The 24,436-nt window shown below is 62.8% G+C and overlaps 1 protein-coding gene across 1 annotated transcript; it reads left to right on the forward strand.

Annotated features, from left to right (window-relative positions):
• The first annotated feature begins 686 nt into the window (after positions 1 to 686).
• MYO15A (myosin XVA) lies at positions 687 to 24,052 on the forward strand. Its single transcript, XM_054271183.1, has 64 exons — positions 687 to 3,590; positions 4,367 to 4,449; positions 4,681 to 4,744; positions 4,846 to 4,955; positions 5,135 to 5,209; positions 5,304 to 5,394; positions 5,530 to 5,535; positions 5,835 to 5,938; positions 6,409 to 6,472; positions 6,557 to 6,670; positions 6,822 to 6,983; positions 7,079 to 7,192; positions 7,289 to 7,347; positions 7,474 to 7,597; positions 7,679 to 7,774; positions 7,853 to 7,984; positions 8,245 to 8,370; positions 8,529 to 8,606; positions 8,977 to 9,131; positions 9,257 to 9,302; positions 9,418 to 9,542; positions 9,776 to 9,893; positions 9,982 to 10,157; positions 10,233 to 10,317; positions 10,594 to 10,647; positions 10,798 to 10,879; positions 10,963 to 11,093; positions 12,000 to 12,095; positions 12,185 to 12,420; positions 13,296 to 13,474; positions 13,575 to 13,647; positions 13,790 to 13,981; positions 14,128 to 14,222; positions 14,309 to 14,397; positions 14,477 to 14,603; positions 14,727 to 14,788; positions 15,292 to 15,355; positions 15,439 to 15,577; positions 16,266 to 16,356; positions 16,445 to 16,541; positions 16,745 to 16,866; positions 16,950 to 17,009; positions 17,292 to 17,367; positions 17,708 to 17,823; positions 17,900 to 18,018; positions 18,098 to 18,239; positions 18,463 to 18,574; positions 18,736 to 18,810; positions 19,153 to 19,358; positions 20,196 to 20,329; positions 20,408 to 20,500; positions 20,536 to 20,651; positions 20,838 to 20,911; positions 20,992 to 21,074; positions 21,238 to 21,368; positions 21,488 to 21,582; positions 21,980 to 22,057; positions 22,314 to 22,410; positions 22,498 to 22,658; positions 22,759 to 22,892; positions 22,993 to 23,126; positions 23,390 to 23,523; positions 23,721 to 23,861; positions 23,951 to 24,052. Exons 1-64 carry the CDS (start codon positions 687 to 689, stop codon positions 24,050 to 24,052), a joined length of 9,753 nt encoding a protein of 3,250 aa, XP_054127158.1.
• Positions 24,053 to 24,436: the final 384 nt, after the last annotated feature.

The following is a 24,436-nucleotide window of genomic DNA, read 5'->3' on the forward strand; positions in this document are numbered from 1 at the left end:
AAGGGAAGGCGGGCAAAGGGAAAGGGAAGAAAGGCAAGAAGGAGGATCCCAACGAGTCGGAGGATGGCTCGGATGCGGAGCTGCTGAAGACAGAGGAGAGCGAGGGGACGGAGGTGGTGGAGGAGGAGAAGGAAGAAAAGGAGGAGAAGGAAGAAAAGGAGGAGAAGGAAGAGGAAAAGGAGGTGGAAAGGGAGAAAGATGAGGAGGAGGTGGTTGCAGAGGAGCCCAAGAAGGGGAAGGGGAAGGAAAAGAAGGGGTTGCCCAAGGTAGGAGTGGGAAAGAAACTGGGCCGTGGGAAGAAGGAGACTGAGGAAGAGGAGGGCGAGAGCAGCGCTGCAACAGCCAAGAAGAACACGAAGGGCCCCTCCAAGCTGATGATGGGGCTGACAACCGACAAGAAGAAGAAAGGGGCCAAGGGTGCAGAGGCCAAGGAAGAGCCCAAGGATTCTGTGGAAGCCGGCCCAGCCGAGGAGGAGGCGGCAGCAGCACCCCCGAAGGCCCGGGCAAAGCGGAGCCTCCGCAGCACCTCCAAGCTCTTCATGGGCTTCAAGAACCTGGGGCTGCGCCGGCCCAAGAAGGGGCAGTTCAAGAACACATCCCGCTTCTTCTGGGGGCTGCATAAGCACAGCACCAAGAAGAGGAAGAAAAAGAAGAATAAGGCTGTGCTCAAGTCCACCTCCAACCTGATGATGCGCTTCAAGCAGGTGGGCAAGAAGAGGAAGGAGGAGGAGGCGGCCAAGGAGGAGGCCAAGAAGGAGTCACCATCGAGGCCATCCTTCGTGCTGATGCGGCGGGGCGAGCAGGAGCCCGAGCACAACTCGCTGCTCTTCCGCCGGCGCCCGGAAAGGAAATTCAAGCCCCGGGCTCAGGTGCTGAGCAAGGCGGCCGCCGCCACGGGCTGGCTGGCCAGGAAGGTGCTGTCCCGGCGCGGGCGGCTGGTGGGGGGCGGCCGGGCCACGGACACGGCCTGGCTGTCCCGTATCGGTGCCAAGAAGCTGCCGTTCCCCGCGGAAGATGAGATCCTCAGGCACCGCGCCAACATGAAGCGGATCCCTGGCGGCGTCGGGCAGCCCGGCACTCCGCGGCAGGGCAGCATGGCGAGGCGGCCGAGCCGGCGGCGCTCCCAGCGCTCCGAGCCGCCCGCGTCGCGCTACGGCTGGGCCGAGGAGGAGAGCGGAGCCTTCGGCCGCCGGCGAGGCTACGGCAAGGAGGATGGAGGCTTTGGCTCCCGCCAGAGTTACACCAGGAAGGAAGATGGAGCCTACGGGCCCTGGCGCGGTCAGCCCAAGGAGGAGGATGGAGCCTACAGCCCTCACCGTGGGTACCCTGAAGAGGATGGAGCCTACAACCGGTGGGACGGCTACAACGGGGAGGAGGATGGAGCCTACAGCCCGCGGCACAATTACTCCGAGGAGGAGGATGGCTACATGCAGAACCCAGCTTACCCAGCAGGGTACGGCTTCGAGGACATGGGGCCGACCTACCCTGACTACCCTGGCTATGACACAGAGGAGGAGCCGTACGACTACTACGGGGGGTTTTGGGAGGATGGTGACCAGCCAGGGCACCCCTACGGCGACTCAGAGCTCGAGGATGAGGGAACGTTTGGTGCTGGGTCTCCCCGTGGCCTCTATGACCCGTACAGCAGCGACCCGGAGTACGGTGAGGAGGCAGCGGGGCCCTTCGGCTACAGGGGGGACCCCTACGAGGACTTTGGGGAGCCCTTTGCCGGGGGGTACCCTGGGGGCGAGTACCCCGAGCATCGCATCCAGTACAGCGAGGGGGGGTGGGCGCCGCACGCCCAATCCTCCTGCAACCCCTACGCGCTGGGCCTGGAGGAGATCGCGGAGGGCGAGGAGCCCGAGGAGTGGGAAGAAGAGGAGGAAGAGGAGAAGGAGTATCCCTTTTCCTTCCTGAGCGCCTCCTCGCTGCGGGGCATGCGGCAGACGCTCTCCTCCAAGCTCTCGCTCAACAGGAAATTCAGGCTCTTCCCCCGGCCCCAGGTCAAGCTTTTCGGCAGGGACCGCCTGGACGTGCCCCTCCCGCCGTCCCCGCACCTTCCCGCCGCCCGTGACGAGGACGACTACGACGAGTACGAGCCGCCGCCGCCCCCGTCATCCCCGGGCCCCGCGGCATCCCCGGCCCGCCCGGTTTCGGCAGCGCGGGCGTGCGGGAGCCCCCTGGGCCAGTTCCTGCAGCGATCGCTCTCGATCCCTGCCAGCCGCTCGCCGCGAGGGGCCGGGGCGTTCCGGGGGTCCCGCACCCCCCAGCTCTCCCACAGGCGCTCCAGCTACAGGCTGCCGGGCATGGAGAGCGCCGCTCTGGGGGACTCCTCCCCGCCGGGGGGGCCCTGGGGGCAGCCGGGGGCCGCGCGGTCCCCGTCGCTCCGGAACCCCTTCGCCAACCCCGGGCGCTCCCCATCGCCGCCGCCCGTCCGCCCGCGCCCCGGGAGCACGCGGGGCGAGGGGCCGCGGCGCTCGCCCTCCCTCGGCTCCAGCATCCGCCGCTTCGGCCCCGAGCCCCCCGCCCCGCCCGCCCCCCGCTCCCCGGGCCCGGGGGGGAGGCGTCTGGGCGGGCCCGGGGTCCCGGGGCGGTCTCTGTCGTCGCGGCGGAGCAGCCCCCCCGGGCTGCCGCTCCCGCAGGCCTGGCCCCGGCTCCCCGAGCCCCCCACCAAGGCGGTGAAGCCGCTGCAGAGGAGCCCCTTCCTGGCCCCATCGTCCCGCCCCGGCAGCCGCCGCCTCGGCCCCTCGTGGGACGAGGAGCTGCCCCCCTGGCGGGGTCCCTCCGGGGTGCCCCCTCCGCCCAGCGCCGCTCCCAGCACCCCCAAAACTTTCATCCAGCGCATCGGGCAGCCCCTGGCGGGGATGGCCCCCCACTCCCCCCCAGCGAGGCCATCTGCTGAAGCGGGGGGCCGCAGCCTCTCCAAGGGGCGCTCCGTGGCGCAGTCCCTGGCTTCGCTGCTCGTAAAGAGCATATCCCCCAACAAAACCCCCTCATCCTCACCGCCCAGCCGCCTTCCCTCCACTCGCTCTCCCCCGGTGCCCCGGCGCCCATCCCGGCGGGACGGCAGCACCCGCCGCTCTCCGAGCCCACCCCCGGGCCGCCGGGGCTGGGCGGACGTCGGGCGCCCCGGGCTCCCCTCCAGCCCCAGCGGCAACCGGAGCCCCTCCCCGCCCCGCCGCGCCGCTTTCCCGCCCCCGCACGGGCGAGCCCCCGGCTCTCCGGCCGTGTCCCGGTACGGCCCCCGTGCCCCGGAGCCCTTGGACGGTGACGGGGCGGAGGAGGGCGCGGGGCGCTACGCGGTGGTGACGCCGCAGGTGCAGAGGTTGGGCTCCTTGCGGCGCGCGTCCCGCATGTACAAGCAGCACTGGTCCACGCAGCACGTCGTGCGGGTGCGGGAGATGCCCGACCCCTGGACGGCCGAGCAGGGCCTGGCCCGGCAGCCCACGCAGCGCGGCCGGCGCTGGGCGGGCCAGTGGGGAGCCGACATCGCCCGGTACCTGTGCCAGCGCCCGCCGGCCGGCGGCTGGAGGGAGCGGCACCCCTGGGCTGAGGGGTACCTGGGCAGCAAGCAGCCCTGGCGCAGCAAGGTAACGCCCGCGGGGAGCCCCTCGGGGGATGGATGGAGCCGGGGATGAGCTGGCAGCTGGAACCCGGGGCAGGGGGGCGAGTTAAGGGCTTGCAGGCACGAAGGGGTTTGCAGTGCCCAGGGTAGGGGTAAGTGGTTGTGGATGGTCTGGGTGTCGGCGGGGGTCCCCCCGTGGGGAGCAGGCTGCAAGAGGGGATCGCCACTGGTTGTGTGTCCCCCCATGAGCGGCCCCTCTGGGGACACTTGATTCTGGCGTATGGAAATGCAGAGACCCGATCCGATCTGCTGGGACAGGAGCAGGTGGCACGGTGACCCGGCGGGGTGTCCGCTTTCCTGCCCACCCCCTGGCTGAGGGCCAGCCAGGCTCCCGTGTGACACCTGTCCTGTGACACCTGTCCTGTGACACCTGTCCTGTGTCACCCCTGCACGTGGCCGGGGGAGCAGCCCCAGCCCCTTCCATCACCTGCACTGAGGGTGATGCCCACGGTGAGCAGATTCCCAGGAGCGGGTTTTCCTGGGACCAGCCCCAGGGTGGCCTTGGTGGCCTCACGTTCCTGTGTTCCAGCACTGCTGCTCTCAGCTGACACACTGTGCTCTTGCTGGGAGACTGCTTTTGGGGCTGTGGGGTGTTTTCTTGGGGTTCCTGCCATTGCTGACTGTGTGTCCCCTGGTGTGGGGTCACAGATGGTGTTTTGGGGTGGTGGTGGTGGCTGAGTGGGACACCTGAGGGTGCTGGCACATCCCTGCCATGATGGGGTGGGTTGTTGCTCCATGCAGATGCAGTCCCTGTGCAGCCTGCCCATCGTGCGGTACCAGGAGCCAAAGGAGGAGGACGGGCTGGAGGACATGACCCAGCTGGAGTGAGTGTCCCTGTACCCTACACTGTGACTCAGTGCTGTGGGGGACAACGGGGCTGCAGCCCCCAACCCCATACCCCTGACCCTGCCATCCCACCCCACCTGATCCCAACACGGGCTCTGCTTCAGCCTCCTGGGCCTGGAGATGCTGAGGACACTCTGGGCACATCAGAGTCCCTCTGTCACCTCCCTGTCCCTGAGTCACCCCCTAATTCAGCCTCTGCTCCACACCAGGGACCTGCAGGAGGCTGCAGTGCTGAGCAACATCCGGACACGGTTCGAGCGCCAGCTCATCTACGTAAGCTCAGGGGACACAGCGTCCCCCCGGGACTGTGGGGTGGGGATTTGGGGAGTCTCCCCCCTCCGAGGGCTCACAGCCCCACACTCCCTCTCTGGCAGACCTACATTGGCAGCATCCTGGTGTCGGTGAACCCCTACCGGCTCTACAACATCTACGGCAAGGAGCAGGTGCAGCAGTACGAAGGCAGAGCCCTGGGTGAAAACCCACCGTGAGTACCAGGCTGTCCCCAATGCCCTGTGGTCACGGAGTCACTCCCATCCTCGGCTCCTGCAGCAGACCCTGGGTCACTGGGTGCTGGAGCAGCTGTGTCTGTGCATGAGGATGCTTTGGGGGTCCCTGTGCTGAGCCAGGCTGGCCCCACACCCCCCCTGTTTCTCCCCACCCCAGGCACCTCTTTGCCATCGCGAACGTCGCCTACTCCAAAGTGATGGATGCCAAACACAACCAGTGTATCGTCATCAGGTGGGACAAGGCTGTTCCCTTGGCTTGGGGAGGTTTGGGGTGGGCACCCCCTGCCTGGTGATGCCCCCAGCCATGTCCCTGCTCTGTGTCTCAGTGGGGAGAGCGGCTCAGGGAAGACCGAAGCCACCAAGCTGATCCTGAGCTACCTGGCAGCTGTCAGCCAGAAACGCAGCGCTGCCCCACAGGTAGGGAGGGTGCTGCCCTGGGGACATCCCTGAGTCCCCATGTCCCCATTGTCCTTATCCCTCTGTTCCCTCCCTCCCTCCTCACGGCTCTGCCGCTCTCTCCTTGTCCCAACGCTTCCACCTGGACCATGGCAGATAGAGGTACCGAGGGGACACGTGGGCTGGGAAATTGTGGTGGCAGAGAATCGTGGTGGCACCCATGGGGAAAGGGGGGAGGGACAGCAGGAAATCAGTGCATGCACACAGACAAAGTCTTTGTGCTCTCTCACAGCCTCATTTAACCTGGCTGTGGTGCACACCTCAAATTTGGGCACCCTCTGGTGTGTGCGTGGAGCATGGGGTGGCAGGGAGGGTGGCAGGGTGCCAAAGGGGGGCCTTAGCCATGGAGATGCCCCCGGGTGCCCAGGCTCACCCCCCAGCTCTCCCCCTCACCACGGCAGATCCTGGAGGCGACCCCTCTGCTGGAATCCTTCGGCAACGCCAAAACCGTGAGGAATGACAATTCCAGCAGGTTTGGGAAATTTGTGGAAATCTTCCTGGAGGAGTAAGTAATGCTGAGTAACCTGTGAGTGGCTGCTCCCACCCCGTGTCCCCTGCTGCCCCAGGGGTGTCCAGTCCAAGCCAGCCCCTTGTCCCTTGGCTCTGGGAGGACACATAGGGATGGTTTTGGGACAAACCTGGTGTTGGAAAGGTGATGGCACCTGGGGACAGGTGGCTGTCCCTGGGGTAGGGATGCTGTGACCTGGCTGTCACCTTTACCATTCCCAGTCCCCATCCCTGTCCTCATATCCCATCCCATCCTCTCTTGTCCTGACTGATCCTGACAGGGAGTGCCCAATATCACAGCCAGGTGCAGACGCCTCTCCCTGCCCACCCACCCCTGCTGGGGGGATCTGGGGAGCAGCACTGACCCCCCATTTTTTGGGGGGGCCCTGGGGCACAGGTGGGTGCACTGGGGGGCCCCAGCCCCTGCCCACACCGAGGTTGCCAGCCTGGTGCCCGCTCTCCCTGCAGTGGTTTGATCTGCGGTGCCATAACCTCGCAGTACCTGCTGGAGAAGTCCCGCGTGGTGTTCCAGGTGCGTGGTGAGGGGGTCCTGAGCTCTGCCCCCCACTCTGCCCCCTCTGCCAGCCCCTCCCCAGCTCTGCCCTCTGCTCTCCAGGCCCAGAGCGAGCGCAACTACCACATCTTCTACGAGATGCTGGCAGGGCTGCCGTCCCAGCAGCGGCAGCGCTACTTCCTGCAGGGCGCCGAGACCTACTACTACCTGAACCAGGTACTGTGCCCTCCCCAGCCCCTCCACGGCCTCATTCTGGGGGGCTGGTGGGCTCCTGAGCCCTCAAGGTGGTGATGAGGAGGATGCTTAGGGCAGGGTGACCCCCCGTGCTGGGTGCTGACCCACTGATGGACTGAGATGGCTGTGCCAGGGTGGGAACTGTGAGATTCCTGGCAAGGACGACGCTGAGGATTTCCGCCGGCTGCTCAACACCATGGAGGTGCTGAACTTCAGCGTGGATGAGCAGAACAGCATCTTCCGCATCCTCTCCTCCGTCCTGCACCTGGGCAACGTCTACTTTGAGAAATACGAGGTAGCCCAGGGTGGGCCAAGCCGTGCTCCTGGGGTGTGATTTGGGGTGTGGCAAAGGGGGCATTGCCAATGCCAGGGCATCGCTGTGTCCTGCAGACCGACTGCCAGGAGGTCGCCATGGTGGTGAGCGCCACCGAGATCCGGACGGTGGCTGAGCTGCTGCAGGTGTCCCCTGAGGGGCTGCAGAAAGCCATCACCTTCAAGGTGACGGTGAGTGCAGGGGCACAGCCTGGGAGGAGGTCTCTGGCCCCTGGGGACCACCTGGGCTGATGATGCTGCAACCCCACCGTGCCATTTCCCAACCAGGAAACGCAGCGGGAGAAGATTTTTACCCCTCTGACTGTGGAAAGCGCCGTGGATGCCAGGTAGAGGGAAGGGGCACTGCACCCCAGGGATGGCATGGAAAGTGAAATGCCAGCTGGGAAAGGGGATGATCAGGTGGATTAGGTCCTGTGGAAATTAAAGCTGATGCTGTGGTGGGTGCATCCCAGGGATGCCATTGCCAAGACCCTCTACTCCCTGCTCTTCGGCTGGCTCACGGACCGCATCAACAGGCTGGTGTACCCGCGGCAGGAGGCCCTGTCCATCGCCATCCTGGACATCTACGGCTTCGAGGTGAGCAGGAGTCATCCCACCTCCACCCTGGCTCAGTCCCAGCCCCATCCTGCCAGGCTCCATGGATCTTCCTTCCCGCAGGACCTCACCTTCAACAGCTTCGAGCAGCTGTGCATCAACTACGCCAACGAGTACCTGCAGTTCTTCTTCAACAGGATTGTGTTCCAGGAGGAGCAGGTGGGGCTGGTGGGCAGTGCAGGCTCTGCCCCAGTGCTGGGCTGGGGGCACAGGGCTGACCTGGTGCCCACCCTGCAGGAGGAGTATATCCGGGAGCAGATCGAGTGGAAGGAGATCCCCTTCAGCGACAACCAGCCCTGCATTGACCTCATCTCCCAAAAACCCTACGGCATCCTCCGGATCCTGGATGACCAGAGCTGCTTCCCCCAGGTCAGGGGCTGCCTGGTGGCGAGGTGCAGCCAGCACTGGGAGGTCACTGTGGCTGGGGAATCACCCAGGGCTGCTCTTCTCCTGGCTGTCCTGGACAACCTGGGGAAGCCCCCGGGTTCCTCCAGACTGGATAAGCCCAAAGAATTATTGAAATATCATGGAATCACAGAATGGTTTGGGTTGGAAAGGACTTTGGAGATCACCTAGCTCCAACCTGCTGCTGAATCTGCTGTGTGTGTCACTGCTGTGTCCCTTCCCAGGCCACTGACCACACGTTCCTCCAGAAGTGTCACTACCACCATGGGACAAACCCGCTCTACACGAAGCCCAAGATGCCACTGCCCGAGTTCACCATCAAGCACTACGCAGGGAAGGTCACCTACCAGGTGTGTGACAGTGGGATGTTAAGGCAGCTTAAAGAGGAGGTTGATCCTGCACCAAGGAGGGAAATGCATCTCTGGGGGTCTGGCTGGGGTCCTGGAGCTCCTTTCCTCACCCTGTCATCCTGCCAGGCTGCTCACCACGAGGTTTTGCTATTTGCCAGGTTCACAAGTTTCTGGATAAAAACTATGACCAGGTCCGTCAGGATGTGCTGGACCTGTTCCTCAGCAGCAGGACCAAGGTAGGGCCCTGCCTGGTGCTGGCTCTGCAGTGACACTGGGCACCAGCAGCCCCCTTCCATACATCCCTTTCCATGTCCCCAAGCACGGCCCCAAGGCCAGTGAAGCCCAGGGGGACCAGAAGCAGAGGATGCCTCTGGCTCCACTCATGGGATCCTCTGGGCTTTGACCCCTCAAGCATTGGGCACAAACAGGCACGTGGGCTGCTCCTGTGCTCTGCATTATCCATATCCTCATCCCCATCCCTATCCAGGCAATCCAGCCACGATTAGGGCTGGGCAAAAAAGGAGCGGCTGGGCTGTGAAGAGGATGTGGGAGAGCTGCACCATCCTGGCCACCTTCCTCCTCTCTGACCTTTCCTGTGTCCCCAAGGTGGTAGCCAACCTGTTCTTCGGGCACGCCCAGGTGCTGGCGCGGCAGAGGAGCCTCATGAGGAGGAGCAGCACCAGGACACGGCGCTACAAGGCTCCCACCGTGGCCGCGCGGTTCCAGCAGTCGCTCCTGGAGCTGGTGGAGAGGATGGAGAGGTCAGTGTGGGCAGGGTGGGCAGCCAGGCCATCCTCTGAGCTGTTGGGAGATGGACCTGAGCCCGAGGTGCCTGGGCTGGCTTTGTCCCCTGCTCCCTGTGGCTGACGGGGTCTCTCTGTCGCAGGTGCAACCCGTTCTTTGTGCGCTGCATCAAACCCAACAACAAGAAGGTGAGAGCGGCTGGTGCCTGTGCTGCCTGCCCCGCTGGCACTGGCAGTGTGTGGGCACAGGGTAGGTGGGGTTTGCCCATGCAGTTGCTGATGCTTCTCCCCATCCCCACCCCAGGAGCCGGGGCTCTTCGAGCCTGACGTGGTCAGGACCCAGCTGCGGTACTCGGGGATCCTGGAGACCATCCGCATCCGCAAGGAGGGCTACCCCGTCCGCATCCCCTTCATCGTCTTCATCGACAGGTGCCCTGTCGGGGGCTGCGGGCTGGGCACTGCCATCCCAGCCAGGGGACACCACAGAGCTTTGGGGGCCGTGTTTGGGCTGGGGTTCCCCCACAGTGGGAGCTGGGAACCCCTGGTGTTAATACACAGCTCTGGGAGAAGCTGCATCTCCAGGTGCAGCATTTGTCACCACAGCGAGGGTGGTGGTGTCCCTGCGAGGCCCTGTGTGGTGACAGTGTCATGGGCTCACCCAGGTACCGCTGCCTCGTTGATATGTGGTCCAATGTCATTCCCAATGGACCCAACTGCGTGGAGATGCTGAGGAGCCTGTGCCCCGTTAACCCCAGCATGTACTACGTCGGTGTCACCAAGGTGCTGTCCCGCGAGGGGGCTTGGCTCTGGGGCTGCCCTGGGGGTGGTGGCCACGGCAGGGAGCTCACAGCCTCACCCCTGGTCCCAGCTCTTCCTGAAGGAGCAGCTGTACCAGGCTCTGGAGAGCAAGCGGTGCCGTGCCCATCACCTGGCCGCGCTCACGCTCCAGCGCTACGCCCGCACCTTCTTCATCAAGCGGCGCTTCCGCTCCCTGCGCCGCAAGATCGTGCTCCTGCAGAGCCGGGCGCGGGGATACCTGGCCAGGTGGGGGTCCCTGGGGGTGGCGGGTGGGTGGCAGAGGGTGACGGGTGGCAGAGGGTGACGGGTGCCCTCCCGCAGGCAGCGGTACCGGCGCATGCGGCACACGCTCATCAAGTTCAGGTCGCTGGTGCACATCTACGTGAACCGCCGGAGGTACCTCAAGGTGAGGTGGGGTCTGTCACATCCCAGGGGGTCCAGGGCACCTGCTGCCACCCTGCTGCATGTTCAGTCTGGAGAGGACACAGTGGCACCCCCAGACTGTGAGCCCCCTCCATGTGCCACCCTACAACTCTTCTGTGTCCCATTGGGAGTGGGCAGTGCCTTTTTGGGGTGAAAACCCTGCTGATATTGGGGAGGGGGCAATGGCAACCCAGGGTGCCGTGATGCCTCAGGGTCTCCCTTCCCCCGGTGGGACTCAGCATGTCTGCTCTGCTTGCAGAGGAAGGAGGATGCTCGCCGGCGGGCCGAGGAGGAGAGGGAGAGGAGGAAGCAGGTAAAGATGTGCAGCCCTGGTGGGAGCACACCTGTGCAGCCCGTGTCTCTGTGCTGTCCTGCCCATCCCTGCGCTCCTGGCCATGGCACCCGTGGGTGCTGGGGCAGGAACCAGCACGTCAAGTGTCCCCTCCCTGTGCTGCTGCGGCAGGAGCTGACGCGGAGGGAGGTGGTGGATGTCACGCACCTGGAGATCCCGGCCGAGCTGATGGGGCTGCTGGAGGCCGCTGCAGGTGAGCGGGTCCCGCCCCGCCGTCGCTCCCAGCCCCTCGTTCCCCCCCCGACGGCCGTGCCGACCCTTCCCGCTGTGCCGCAGCCGCCCGGGAGGTGAACGCCGGCTGCGTGGTGCTGGTGCCGCCGCCGGCGCTGCAGCCCGACCCCCAGCTCACCCTCCCGCTCGACATCAACGATTACCCCATGGCCAAGTACGTGCGGGGCCACTTCCAGGTAAGGCGGGCGCCGCGGCCCGGAGCGGGGAGCTTTTCCCGACGGGCAGACAGCTTTTGGGGAGTCCCTGGCGCCCCCCCGGCCGTGGCGGAGCAGCGAGGTTCAGGGTGGATCCCCGCGCTGCCCCACCGGGCTCTGCCCCGGCTCCCACCCCGGGGATGCCACGGTAGCAAGCGAGGCTGGATCCGGGGTGGCTGTGGTGCTGTGGGGAGCTGGCTGCCACCTCCGTCCCTCCCCGTGGGTTCCTGTCGTCTCCAGAGGCCGGGGGGACCCTGCTGAGGTTATCGGACAGAGACAGACCCGCTGAGCCCTCCTGGACGCCCGACGCGGGGCGGATCCGGAACGCTGGGGCGGGAGACCAGGTCGCTTTGCTCCCGGACCCCGGCCCCAAACACCGACACTTTGCCTCATTCCTCTTCCTCATCCCTGTTTTTGCCCCGCGTTTCCCAGTCCCCGGCATCCTGAATGACAGCACCGGGGCTGGATAAGGCTCCCAGCCTTGCCAAGGTGTTGCCATGGAACCACGGAACCACAGAATTATTTGGGTTGGGAGGGGCTTAAAGACCAACCTGTCCCACCCCCTGCCACGGGCAGGGACACCTTCCACTATCCCAGGTGGCTGCAAGCCCTGTCCAACCTGGCCTTGAACGTTTCCAAGGATGGGGCAGCCACAGCTTTTGTGGGCAATGTGTGCCAGTGCCTCACCACCCATCTCTGGTGCTGCCAGCACAGCCTGAGCCCTTCCCTGCCCCACTCCCAGGACTCTGCTGCCCCCATCCTTCCCCCCAGCCCTTTGGCAGCCCCACAGGCTCCACCCAGCACCAACACCATGCTCAGCACCGTGGGGCCAGCCCCTCGTGGCCTGAGGCTGTGCCCAGGTAGCCATGGGTGCGGGTGTCACCGCAGGAACCTGCCTTTGGGATGCTGACGGCCCCACTGAAAGCCCCCCTCACCCGGCTGGATGAGGAGCTGTGCCACGAGGCTCTCAGCCTCTTCCAGCTGGTAGGTGGGGTGGCACGGGCTCCATCCCCACAGCCCCCTGCCCGCCCTGGGCTGGGCTCAGAGGGAGCACCTGGCTGTCCCTGTGGCAGATCCTGCGGTTCATGGGGGACCCGGGGCTGGGCGGCTCTCAGGAGACCCTTTTTGGCAACTACATCGTGCAGAAGGGGCTGTCGGTGCCGGGGCTGCGGGACGAGCTCCTGGCACAAGCTGCCAACCAGGTGTGGAGGAACACCAACGTCAACAACGAGGAGAGGGGCTGGCTGCTGCTGGCCACCTGCCTGAGCGCCTTCCCCCCGTCCGCCGCCTTCGACAAGTACCTGCTCAAGTGAGCTGGGCATGGGCTCCGGGTGGGCATGGCCACGGCCATGGCTGGGACCCTTGGGAATGGCCCCTCATTCCTGGGAACGCTGCTGGGGCTTTGCAGGGCTCTCCTGGTGCCTGTGGCTGAGGATGCTGCCTACACCCCAGCTGGTTCCTCCACAATTGCTTGGGCCAGCCTGGCACACATGGGCAGCTCCTGTTGGGAATGCTCTGAGGTCCCTTCAGGATCCCTCTGGCCAAGCTGGCATATGTGACCACGTCCCTCTAGGTTCCCCAGGAGCCTGGCACATGTAGCCAGCGATTCTGGCCAGGTTGCACTAGAGGTGCTCTGAGATCCCTCCAAGATGCCTTGGGCCAGCCTGGCACATGTGCCCAGGATGCTGCCAAGATCCCTCCAGGGATGCTCTTAATCCCTCTGTATAGTAGAAACAGGCAATTCCCCAGCAGGGGAATGATGTGCTCTGACTCCAATGATTCAGAAAGCTGAACAAATGCTTTATTAAGCTATACTATATTGCACTATACTAAAACTATACTAAAGAGATACTATACTAAAGAATACTAAAGAAAAACCCACGACTGTCTCCAGACAGTCATGACACATGTGGATCTGACTGGTCAAGGAATCATAACAACCTTCACCAGTGTCCAATTAACAAATCGCTTTGGGTAAACAATCTCCATGACACATTCCACATGTGCCAAACAACAGGAGCAGCGAATAGAGAAGAGAATTGTTTTCTTCTCTGAGCTTTCCCTGCCTTCCCCAGGAAAAATCCTCAGGAAAGTTGTGCCTGCTGCTCTCTGCAAACAGAGCTGTGGTCCCCTGTGCCATCCTGGCACCCGTGACCCTCCTGCAGCTGCCTCCCTTGCCCTCAGGTTCGTGTCTGACTACGCCTTCGCTGGCTACAAGCCGGTGTGCCAGCGCAAGCTGATGCAGGCCATGGCGCGCTCGCAGCTGGGCGCCGCCGCCGCCCGCACCTTCCCCCCGTCGCTGCTGGAGTGGACGGCGAACCGGCGCCAGGCCAGCATGGCCCTGGACCTGCACTGCTTCAATGGTGAGGGCAGCATGGTGCTGGGCATGGCTTGGTCCCAGGGTGGCCACCCTCATGGGCAGGGGGGGCTGGTGGCACCTGCTCATTGCCCATCCCTCCCCAGGTGACCAATTCTCCTGTCCCATCCACTCCTGGAGCACAGGCGAGGACCTGGCAGGGGATGTCCTGAAGCTCAGGTAGGTGCTGGCTTGGCACCCACCCACCCTGTGGGTCACGGTGTCACCTCGGTGTCCCCAGGATGTGGGAGCCCGAATGCCCGGCTCATGGGCAGGGTGTCCCTGTGGAGCCTGTGCCCATCCCGTGTCTGGCTGTTGGCAGAGGGCTGGCAGAGGGCTGGCGTGGCTGGTCCGTGGCTATGAAGGCGGGTGCCCAGTGGGCTGAGCTGGCTGGACACGATTATGTCCTGGACCTTATCTCCGACCTGGAGCTGCTGCGGGGCTTCCCCAGACAGAAATCCTGTTTCCTCATTGCGTGGGATGGCAGCGAGAGCCACAGCAGGGACAGCCGGCCGTAGGTACCCGGGCAGGGATGGTGCCCCACCGTGGGGCTGGGGGGACCTTGGCACCGGGCTGGATGGGTGCCAGGGGTGGGTGGGCCCCTGAGGGGGAACCTGGCACCCAGTGGGTGCTCCATGAGTGCATCCTCCCTCTCTGCAGGGTGCTGGGACACGGATTTGATTTGGATGAAGTGCCTCCTCCCCCAGCTGTGAAAGCCCCCACACTGCCCTCCATGGACGCGTATCACCCCCATGGTAGGGCATCGTTCTCCCCAGCTCCTGTCCCCACTGTATTGTGACAAAGCCCTGCCATGCCTTTCTCATGCCTTGTCCCCTCTCAGATGGGGAATCTGGGGAGCCACGCAGCCAGAAGGGTCTGGACCGGTACCTGGACAGTCTCTTTGACCCCGTGCTCTCCTACGGCAATGGGGTGAGAGGGGTGTCCCCCTGCCCGAGGCATTTTGGGGTGCAGGTGGCCTGGTCACTGTGCCCTCACACCTGTCCCCCAGGAGCTGGAGAAGCCGTCCATCCTCTCGCAGAGGCTGAAGGGAGGAGGTGGCGTGGGAGGGGGGCACAGTGGCACTGATGGCACCCGGAGCGAGCCTCCCGTGCCCGCAGAGACGCGGCAGCCGAGGGGTGAGCGCCTCCAGCACCCCCACATCCCCTCCCAGCCCCCTGCCTCAGTTTCCCTAGCGTGGGGAGCATCCCTGCACCCAGAGCCCCACAGCTGTGACTGAGCTCTCCTCTTTGCTGCCACAGGCACGGAGCCAGAGCCGTCCCCACAGCGCCGGGCAGATGCCAACCAGCCACCCGCAGCCTCGGTCAGTGCATTGTGACAGTGGTCACAAGGGTTTTGAGGGTGAGAGAGAGACGAGAATGTTGACTTCATGTTCAGAAGGCTTGATTTATTATTTTATGATATATATACCACATTATAACTATACTAAAAAGAAAAAGAAGGAAAAGTTCTCAGAAGGCTAGCTAAGCTAAGAATAGAAAGGAATGAATAACAAAGGATCTGTGTCTCTGCAGAGAGCAAGAGCAGCTCTGCCGTGAGTGGTCAGTAAGTCCAAACATCCACAGGAGACCAATCACGGATCCACCTGTAGCATTCCACAGCAGCAGACAACCATTGTTTACACTTTGTTGCTGAAACTTCTCAGCTTCAGCAGGAAAAATCCTAACGAAAGGACTTTAATGAAAAGATGTCTGTGACAGTGCATGGGGCCGGGAGGGGTCGAGCCCCTTCTGTGCTTCAGGGGCAGCCCCTGGGGGTGGCAGCAGCTGGAGCTGCCAGGTGTTGATAGCACCGTGTCCCCTGCAGGGCAGAGCGACAGAGGGGACGCCAGCCCATGTGCCCCAGCCCCGGCCCTACTCGCAGAAAGCCGGTAAGGGGTCCTGGTGGGACGGGGCGGCCGCAGGGGCTGGTGGCACTGAGCAGGGTCCCTGAGCTCTGTGCTCGGCCCCGCAGCCGCCGTGGGCCGGCGGTGGCCGGGGGAGCCCGTGCGCCATTCCCGCCTCAACTCGGAGCACTTCCCGCGGCCCACGCACGACATCCGCAACATCATCCGGCAGTGCCAGCCCGCCCCGCGCAGCTCCCAGCCACACAGGTGCTCACCTGGCCCCAGCCACGCCTCGGGGCTTCTCCTGCATGGGCTGGTCCTGATGCTGGGGTGCAGGGAATGACGGGGTGTAGGGTATGATGTGGTGTAGGGAATGACGGGGTGCAGGAAATGATGGGGTGTAGGGAATGACGGGGTGCAGGAAATGACGGGGTGTAGGGTATGATGTGGTGTAGGGAATGACGGGGTGCAGGGAATAACGGGGTGTAGGGAATGATGAGGTGTGGGGAATAACAAGGTGTAGGGGATGATGGGGTGCAGGGAATGCCAGGGTATAGGGAATGCTGGGGTGTAGGGAATAACGGGGTGTAGGGAATAACGGGGTGTAGGGAATGCTGGGGTGCAGGGAATGCTGGGGTGTGGGGGATGATGGGGTGTAAGGAATAACGGGGTGTAGGGGATAACGGGGTGTAGGGAATAATGGGATGCAGGGAATAATGGGATGCAGGGAATAACTGGGTGTAGGGAATGCTGGGGTGTAGGGAATAACGGGATGTGGGGAATTATGAGGTGTAGGGAATGATGGAGTGTAGGGAATAATGGGGTGTAGGCAATGATGTGGTGTAGGGAATGATGGGGTGCCCCAAGTGATGGGGCTGCAGGTGGTGTCAGTACAGGGAATTCTGGGCTGCACCTGGTGCTGGGGTTCAGCTGATGTGGGATTTTGTCTCAGCAGCAAGCTCTTTGGGAAGAAGCTGGACCCCCACGAGGAAGCCATGCAGATCCTGAAGGAGCAGCTCTCAGCAGCCCGGGTGCCATCGCCACCAGCTGTGGTAGGGATGTGGCCGCCCCCGTGTCCCCCTGCCGAGGCTGGGCTGTCACTGGCACTGCCCACAGCCCCTCTGTGCCTCGCAGGGGCCCAAGGAGGTGGTGGCTGCGGTGAAGCCGGTGCCAAGTGCCAGGTACCAGCGGCGAGCACCCACAGGACGTCCTGCAGCCCCACAGCCCCCAGGTATTGCTGGGCAGATCCGTGGCACTGAGGCAGAACAGTGGAATGAGGCACTTCACCCTCCCAGTGGCACAGCTGATGCCTGGTGGGATAACTGCTGTGCCCAGCTCAGCCAGGGGGCTGCTCCCTGTGCCTCAGTTTCCCCAGGTGGAGGCAGCTGTTGGTGGTTCTCCCCAGGGATTGCAAGGCTTTCTGTCCCTTTGCAGTCTTTGTGTCCCGGCAACTCCCGTCCGAGGCACAGCAGGTCCAGACCCAGCTGCACCGCAGCTGCAGCGAGGACTTCTACACCTACCACAACGTGCCCTGGAAAATATTCATCAGGAAGGAGGTACCGACTGTGGGGACACCTGGGGACAGGTTGGTGCCAAGGATAACGGGGTTTACACCAAGGCCTGCCCTCTCTCCTGGCAGGTTTTCTACCCCAAGGACAACATCAACCACCCACTGCTACTCGACCTCATCTTCCGGCAGGTGAGGCACCGAGCTGGCCCTGCAGCCCCCCGGGGTCCCCTGGAGTACTGGGGTATGGGAGATGGTGTCCCCTGGGAGCTGGGGAACTCCCCAGTGGGGTGATGGTTTACTCATCCCACTGTGCCCATGGTTTACTCATCCCACTGTGCCCACCCTGCCTTCCCCAGCTGAGCTGCCGTGGAGGAGCTGGGGATGTTGCACACTGGGGCTGTTGCACGCTGGGTCTGGGGGGTTTTTTGCTCCTCCCCACACAATCCCACTGCTCCTCGCCCCCTTTCCCAGATCTTCAATGATGTGCTGTCTGACAGCTGCATCCGGATCAGCCACGAGGAGCGGCTCCGCCTGAAATCCCTCTTTGGTAACGCTGTGTGCTGCTGCTCCCTGCCTGGGGGCTCACACCCGGCCACTCTTGTGCCTGTCCCCATCTCCTGGGTGTCTATCTCCAAGCCAGGACTGGCTCTGCTTAGCCCTGGGTAGTTTCGCCTCCAAAAGCAGCGACCCCCCTGTTATTTAGCACTCCACAACATCACAAGTTGTGTCAGCTCTCAGCCAGCTGTTTGGGGGACACACATCTGTCTCTGCAGCACAGTCCTGCCAGGCTTGGGAAGGGCATGAGCATCCCTGCTTTTGCTGGGAGCTCTGTCCACATCCTCTCCAGGCAGGGGGAGCTCACGGGAGGTGTTTCCCCCTCCCCACAGCGGAGAACAAGCTGGACTCCTTCAGCCCCGTGGCCACCGAGAGCGTCAAGAGGGAGATCATTGCTGCGGCCCGGGATGGCTGTGAGGTGTACTTCTCCCGCCTCTTCCCTGCCACGGTGAGGGCCCAGCTGTGCTCAGCACGGACCCACAGCATCGCTGTGACCCTGGCTGAGGTGCTGTCCTGGCCCCCAGGGCAGCGTGGGGACGGGTGTGCAGATCCTGGCCGTGTCCCACGCTGGCATCAAGCTGCTGCGGGTGGTGAAGGGCACCAACGTGCCCGGGGAGCAGCTGCGGGTGCTGAGGGCCTACAGGTAGGGCTGGCCAGGGTGGGGTGGGTGCTGAGGGTGCCACAGATGCCAGGTGTCTCAGCCTCCCCTCGCCCTGCCCCAGCTACCCCGACGTGCTCTTCGTGACCACCCCATCCAGGAACATGCTGGAGTTCAACCTGCGCGGAGACAAGCTCATCCTCTTCTCCCCCAAAGCCCCCCAGGTCAAGGTCATGGTGGACCACTTCATCACAGAGCTCAGGAAGGTGGGGGCTGCCCTGGGGCCAGGGTGGGTTTGTCCTGGGGGTCAGACCCTGCCCGCGTGCCTGTGTTTGGGAGGTTGGGGTGGGCAGGGGAGGGCATCCTGTGAATGGGATCCTGGTTGGATTTGGGGAATGGTGCTGAGGCTGTGGGTGGTGGAGGTCCCTGTGCTGGGTGGGGTGTGGGTGTCCCTACGTGCATGGGCTGTGCCAGACCCCCTGTGCCCAGGACTCCCAGTATGTGGTGGCCGTGAGGAACTACAGCCCAGAGGACAGGCGCCAGCTCAGCTTCCACAAAGGGGACATCATCCACCTGCAGTCACTGGAGCACCCTGAGAGAGGTGAGGGAGCCCCAAAGCCCCCCATGCCAAAATGCCTTTGATGGGGGACACAGGGGCAGCAGACTGCTGGCTAGCCCTGCCCTGGAGGTGGCCCTGGAGGTGGCTGTGTGCTTGTCTTGCATCCTGTGACGCCCCGTGGTGTCCCCATGGTGTCCCTGCAGATCAATACTATGGCTGCGTGGTCCGCAAGAAGGTGATGTACCTGGAGGAGCTGAAGACAGGCACCCAGGATTTTGGTGGGTGCCACACTGTCCCTGTGTGTGTGTCCCCTCCTGGGTCTGGGGCACGGGGCAGGCTCCTGCCTCTGTCACCCCTCAGCAGGATGGTTTGGAGTCTTTTTGGCACTGACCTGATGCAGGGAGGTGCTCCCCTGCAGGTCCCACCCACATCCCTCAGGTGTCAGGTGTTGGTGGCCCCTGGTCTGTGCCTTTCCCTTGAGTGATGCCAAACTGCAGCTGCTTCCAGCCAGATCCCTGAAAAGGGCTGGGGTGCCGAGGTGGGAAGGATCAGGCTGGGAATTTTCGGGGTGACCCCACGGCTGCTAGCAAGGGGCCATCCCCGCCGTGTGTCTGGCACAGGGTGGAAGTTTGGGGCCATCCACGGCAGGTCAGGGCTCTTCCCTGCCGAGTACGTGCAGCCCGTGGCAGCGCCCGACTTCGTGCACCTGCCTGCGGAGAGGAAGGAGGAGCCCAGGGACAAGCAGGGCAAGGTGGCAGCGTCGGCAGCCGTGGCCGTGGCCGTGGCCTCCACTGCTGCTGCCCAGGAGCTGGACCGCAAAACCGAGGTGGGTCCTTGGCACAGACCCTGCAGCATCACAGCCCCCATCTCCTGAAAAATCCTTTCGCTGGGATCTTTCCTCCTGACAAGCTGGGAAGCTTCAGCTTCTCCATGTTCTGCTACTTTGGAATGTGATTTGGAGAATTGATTACCCAGCGTGTGAATTGTTTTTAATTAATGACCAATCACAGGTCCAGCTGTGTCGAGGGTGTGAGCCATCACAAGATTTTATTGTTCATTCCTTTCTAGCTTTCTGATGTCTGCTTTGTCTTTCTTTAGTATAGTTTTAGTATAATAATTTTGATATGATATACTATACTATACTATACTATACTATACTATACTATACTATACTATAATACTAGTCACAGGTCCAGCTGTGTTGAGGGTGTGAGACATCACAAGATTTTATTATTCATTCCTTTCTAGCTTTCTGATGTCTCCTTTCCCTTTCTTTAGTATAGTTTTATAATGATATATTATATTATATTACATTACATTACATTAATTATATATTATATTAATTATATATTATATATATAAAATATTACATTATATAATAATTTACAATTATTATACAATTGTACATTATATTATAATACAATAAAATATATTACATTATTAATATAATAAAATATAATATAATACAATACAATATAATACAATAAAATATAATACAATACAATATAATACAATATAATATAATATATCAGCCTTCTGAAACATGGAGTCAGGATTCTCATCTCTCACCTCGTCCCTGGGACCCTCAAACACTGCCACAGGTCCTGGCCCGGGGCTGTCCCCGGTGCTGGCCGTGCCCGGTGCCCACTGCTCTGTTCCCCAGGTGTCCCCAGCCAGTGCCACCTTTGTGGAGGGCCCGGAGGGAGATGGTGACGAGCAGCTCAGGGATGTCACCGGTGCCTGTCCCATGCTGGCCTTTGCCCAGCGGCATTTCCGTGCAGCACGGCGTGGGACCATGTGAGTGACCAGAGCTGGGACAGGGCTGTGCCATGGTGGGGACACCTGTGCTCACCTGCTCCCCTGTCCCTCTGCCAGGGACTCCCGTGGGATGAAGTTGCCAAGTGTGCTGGAGATGCTGACGTTCACCAAGGTATGGGGAGGTGGAGTTCTGGGGTGGCCTTGTTCTGCTGTCACCTGGCCTTGTCCTGCTGTCACCCTTTGAGGTCCCAGCAGGGTCCCAGAGCTGGCCCTCTCCCCCTGCTCCAGATTCCCATTCAGGAGTCACTCATTGAATTTGTGGATGGTGGCCTCAACAAACTGGCTGCTGAGGCTTTCCAAGGTAGGCAGGGGCACGAGTGTCCTGTCCCCCTGTCCCTCAGCCATCCCCAGCCCTGTCCTTGGAGGAGGGTGGGCACAGGGGGTGTCCTAGGGGAGTTTAGTTCTGGTCCCAGTGCTCCATGTGCCCAGGATGTGTGTCCCTGGGGAAGGGACATGCTGTGTCACCGTGTGGCTTTGTTGTCCCCAGCTGTGATGAAGTTCATGGGCGACCATCCCCTGCGGGGGCAGACAGAGCTGGACATCGTCTGCACCATGCTCAAGGTAAATCTCCCACTGGGGATGAGTCCTGGGGGTGGCCTAGGCAGGGCTGGCAGAGAGGTGGCAGCTGTGCCTGTCCCCAGCTGTGTGCAGCGCACGAGGTCCTGCGGGATGAGGTGTACTGCCAGATCATCAAGCAGATCACCAACAACACCAGCTCCAAGCCGTGAGTCCCTCCATCCTCGTGGGACAGCAGAGGCTGGCACTGGGACACCTGTACCCTGGCCAGGCCAGCTGCTCCGGCCTGGGGGACACCTGGGGACCTCATCCCTGTGCCACCGTGGGCACCCTCCCCCTGCTTGGGGGGTCAGCCCTGCCTGTGCCCACAGGGACAGCTGCCAGAGGGGCTGGAGGCTGCTCTACATCCTCGCTGCCTACCACAAGTGCTCCGAGGTGCTCCGGCCCTTCCTCCTGGCCTTCCTGCACGATGCCAGCAGGCACCCGGAGCTGCCTTTCCATGGTAGGGGCCGTGCACACCCCAGGGTGGGGGAAAGGACAGCCCAGGTGTCACAGAGCTCAGGAGGAGCTCTAACAGAGCAGCTCAGCCCCATCCTTCATCCCGGTCCCTGCTCCTGCCAGGCATCGCCAAAGCCTGCGAGCAGAACCTGAGGAAAACCCTGCAGTTCGGTGGCCGCAGCCTCTTCCCCAGCAGCATGGAGCTCAAGGCCATGGTGGTGAGGCCAGGGGCTCGCGGGGTGGAACAGGGCTGGTGTCAGCTTGAGATCCCCCCCAGAAATTCTGGGTACTCACATGGAGTCAGGTTCTCCCTGTGGGCTTGGGATCTCCCTCAGACACCACCCTGGAATGGAGCTGATCCTTTTTGGGGATCTTCCCAAGAGAGCACAGCCCTTTTTAGGGTCTGCTCTTCACCACTTTGGGGGTACCCTGAGCCTTCAGGGGTCCCCAGTGGGGATGGAGCTCTGTGGACGTGGAGCTGGGGGCATGATGGTTCAGGTGGACAGGATGGGCAAGAGACAGGATGATCTCAATGGGATGGTTCCTTAGGGACAGCTGCAGGATTTGGGGTGTCCTGGGGGTTCTTGCTGCACCCCAACGTGTCCTCCCATGCAGGCTGGACGCAGCGCCAAGCGCCAGCTCTTCCTCCTGCCCGGTGGCATTGAGAGGCACCTCAAGATCAAGACGTGCTCGGTGAGCCAGAGGGGACAGGAGGCTCAGTGCACCCCAAAATTATGGTTATGGTGAATATTATGGTGACACCTCAGCTGTGGGCACCCAGAGGGGGTGGATGTGGGGGGGCTGCACCCTTGGCTGTCCCTGCTGTGGGACTTCATCCCCTGGGAAAAGCAGCTCATCACTGGGATGAGCCTCAGTGCAGGACAAGTTGGTGGCCCAGAGCACAGCAGGGGGATGTGGCAGTGTCCCAGCCACCTGTCCCTGTGCCCAGGTGGCTCTGGATGTGATCGAGGAGCTGTGCTGTGAGATGGGGCTGCAGAACCCAGAGGCTCTGGAGGAATACATCCTCTTTGTGGTGACCGACAGAGGTGAGGAGCCGGCAGGGGTGGGACAGACGGGGATGGGACGGCCATGTGGGTGGTGTGGTGGCACTCTCAGACTCCTGGGTGGCACAGGGCAGAGTGTGCGGCCCCTGACCCGCCGGGAGTACGTCCTGGACGTGGCTGCAGAGACGGAGCTCCGGGACAGCAGCTACAGCTTCTGGTGCCGCCGCGTGGTCTGGGGCCAGCCCCTCAAGTTCGACAACGAGCTCTACGTCACCGTCCACTACAACCAGGTCTGGCCACCCCATCAGCCTCCCCCAGGGCCACCTCCCTGCCGCCCTCAGAGCGTGCCCTGTCCCCAAGCCGTGTCCCTGTGCTCTGTCCCCCTCCCAGGTGCTGCCTGACTACCTCAAGGGGCTGTTCACCGTCCTGCCGCCGGCGAGGCCGGGAGAGCAGCACTTCCCACACGTGGCCAAGCTGGCCGCCCTCCAGCACCGAGCCAAGGACCGCCACCTCCTCCCCACGGCGTACGGCAGGGCACGGGGCACCTGGCGGGGGAAACACGTGTCCTGTGGGACTGGGGACCCACTGGGCAGCGCTGGCCCTGACCTCGGGCTCCCCACACAGGAGGGAGATGCAGGACTACGTCCCCCCGCAGCTCTTCCGCCTGCTGAAGCCGCAGTCCTGGCTGCAGATGGTGACCCAGCACGTGCAGCAAGCCCAGGCACTCAGCGCCCACCAGGCCAGGGCACAGTTCCTGGGTGAGGGGACAGCGATGGGGACAGGGAGAGGATGCAATGCTAATGAGGACATAGTGCTAATGAGAATGTAATGCTGCCTGGAGGGTGATGATGATGGCGAGGAGATGCTGGTTGTCTGCACAGAGCCTGGGCAGGATGGATTGGCAGGACAGGACAGGGACACCCATTTTTTTCCCTTGTCTGCTCCTGGGTGCAAGGCCACCCTGGGGACTGGGCAGATGGGGGTGGCAGTGGGCACTGAGACCCCGTCCTCTGCCCTGCAGGGCTGCTGAGCGCCTACCCCATGTTTGGCTCGTCCTTCTTCTACATCCAGAGCTGCAGCAACAACGCCATCGTTTCGCCCTGTATCCTGGCCGTCAACCAGAACGGCCTCAACTTCCTCAGCAAGGAGACCCACGTAGGTGTGGGGCCGTGGGGGACCCATGGAATGGCTCGGGTTGGAACAAACCTTAAAGCCCATCCAGTTCCACCCCCTGGCCACGGGCAGGGACACCTTCCACTAGACCAGTTGGCTCCAAACCCTGTCCAAACTAGGATCCCTGGTCCCCTTGAAGGGTTCCAGGGCACACAGGCCACCCCCCTGTCCCCTCCCAGGAACTCATGGCCAAGTTCTCGCTGAATGAGATCCAGTCCACGCGGACACAGCGCCCCACGGCCGGATCCAGCTCTCCCTACGTGGAGATCACTCTGGGAGACCTCCTGGCCCAGGGCATCACCCAGCTGCAGCTGGAGCAGGTCGGGGACCCCTGGGGACATCGGGGGGACCCTGCTGGGGCTCTCACAGCGGTGGCACGGCCACTGCCCATCGGCGTGTCCCTCTGCAGGGCCTGGAGCTGTGCCGCGTGGTGGCCGCGCACATGGAGCGGCTGCTGGGTGCCCGGGAGAAGAGGCAGACGCTGCCGCCCAGCGAGATCACCCTGCTCTGAGCCCGCCACGGCCCGGACCCCCGGCACCCCGGCAGGGGGGACAGAGGGTGCCGTGACCATGCGGTGTCCCCAGCTTGGCCAGTGGCCTCTGTCCCCCTGTCACCACCCCGCTGTTGTTCTGGGGTTTTATACACGCCCGGCAGCCCGGCATGACTCGGTGTCCGTGGTTTTGTGTTGCGCTCGCTGCCGCAGCAGGGATGCTGCCCCCCGTGCCTGATTCCCCACCGATCCCCATGCGTTTCCTAGTCCCGTGCGTCAGCTTCCCCCACCGATCTCCGTGTCCGTTTCCCCATGCCGGTGCCTCAGTTTCCCCTCCATCCCGCCCATGCCTCAGTTTCCCCGTGCCCCCCTCTTTCAGTCACTCCCCCCCGCCTGTCGCGCTCG

Source organism: Melozone crissalis, unplaced genomic scaffold (genome assembly GCF_028551555.1).
Source record: "Melozone crissalis strain CALT ecotype California unplaced genomic scaffold, PUWL_Pcris_2 ptg000012l_1, whole genome shotgun sequence".
NCBI lineage: Eukaryota > Metazoa > Chordata > Aves > Passeriformes > Passerellidae > Melozone > Melozone crissalis.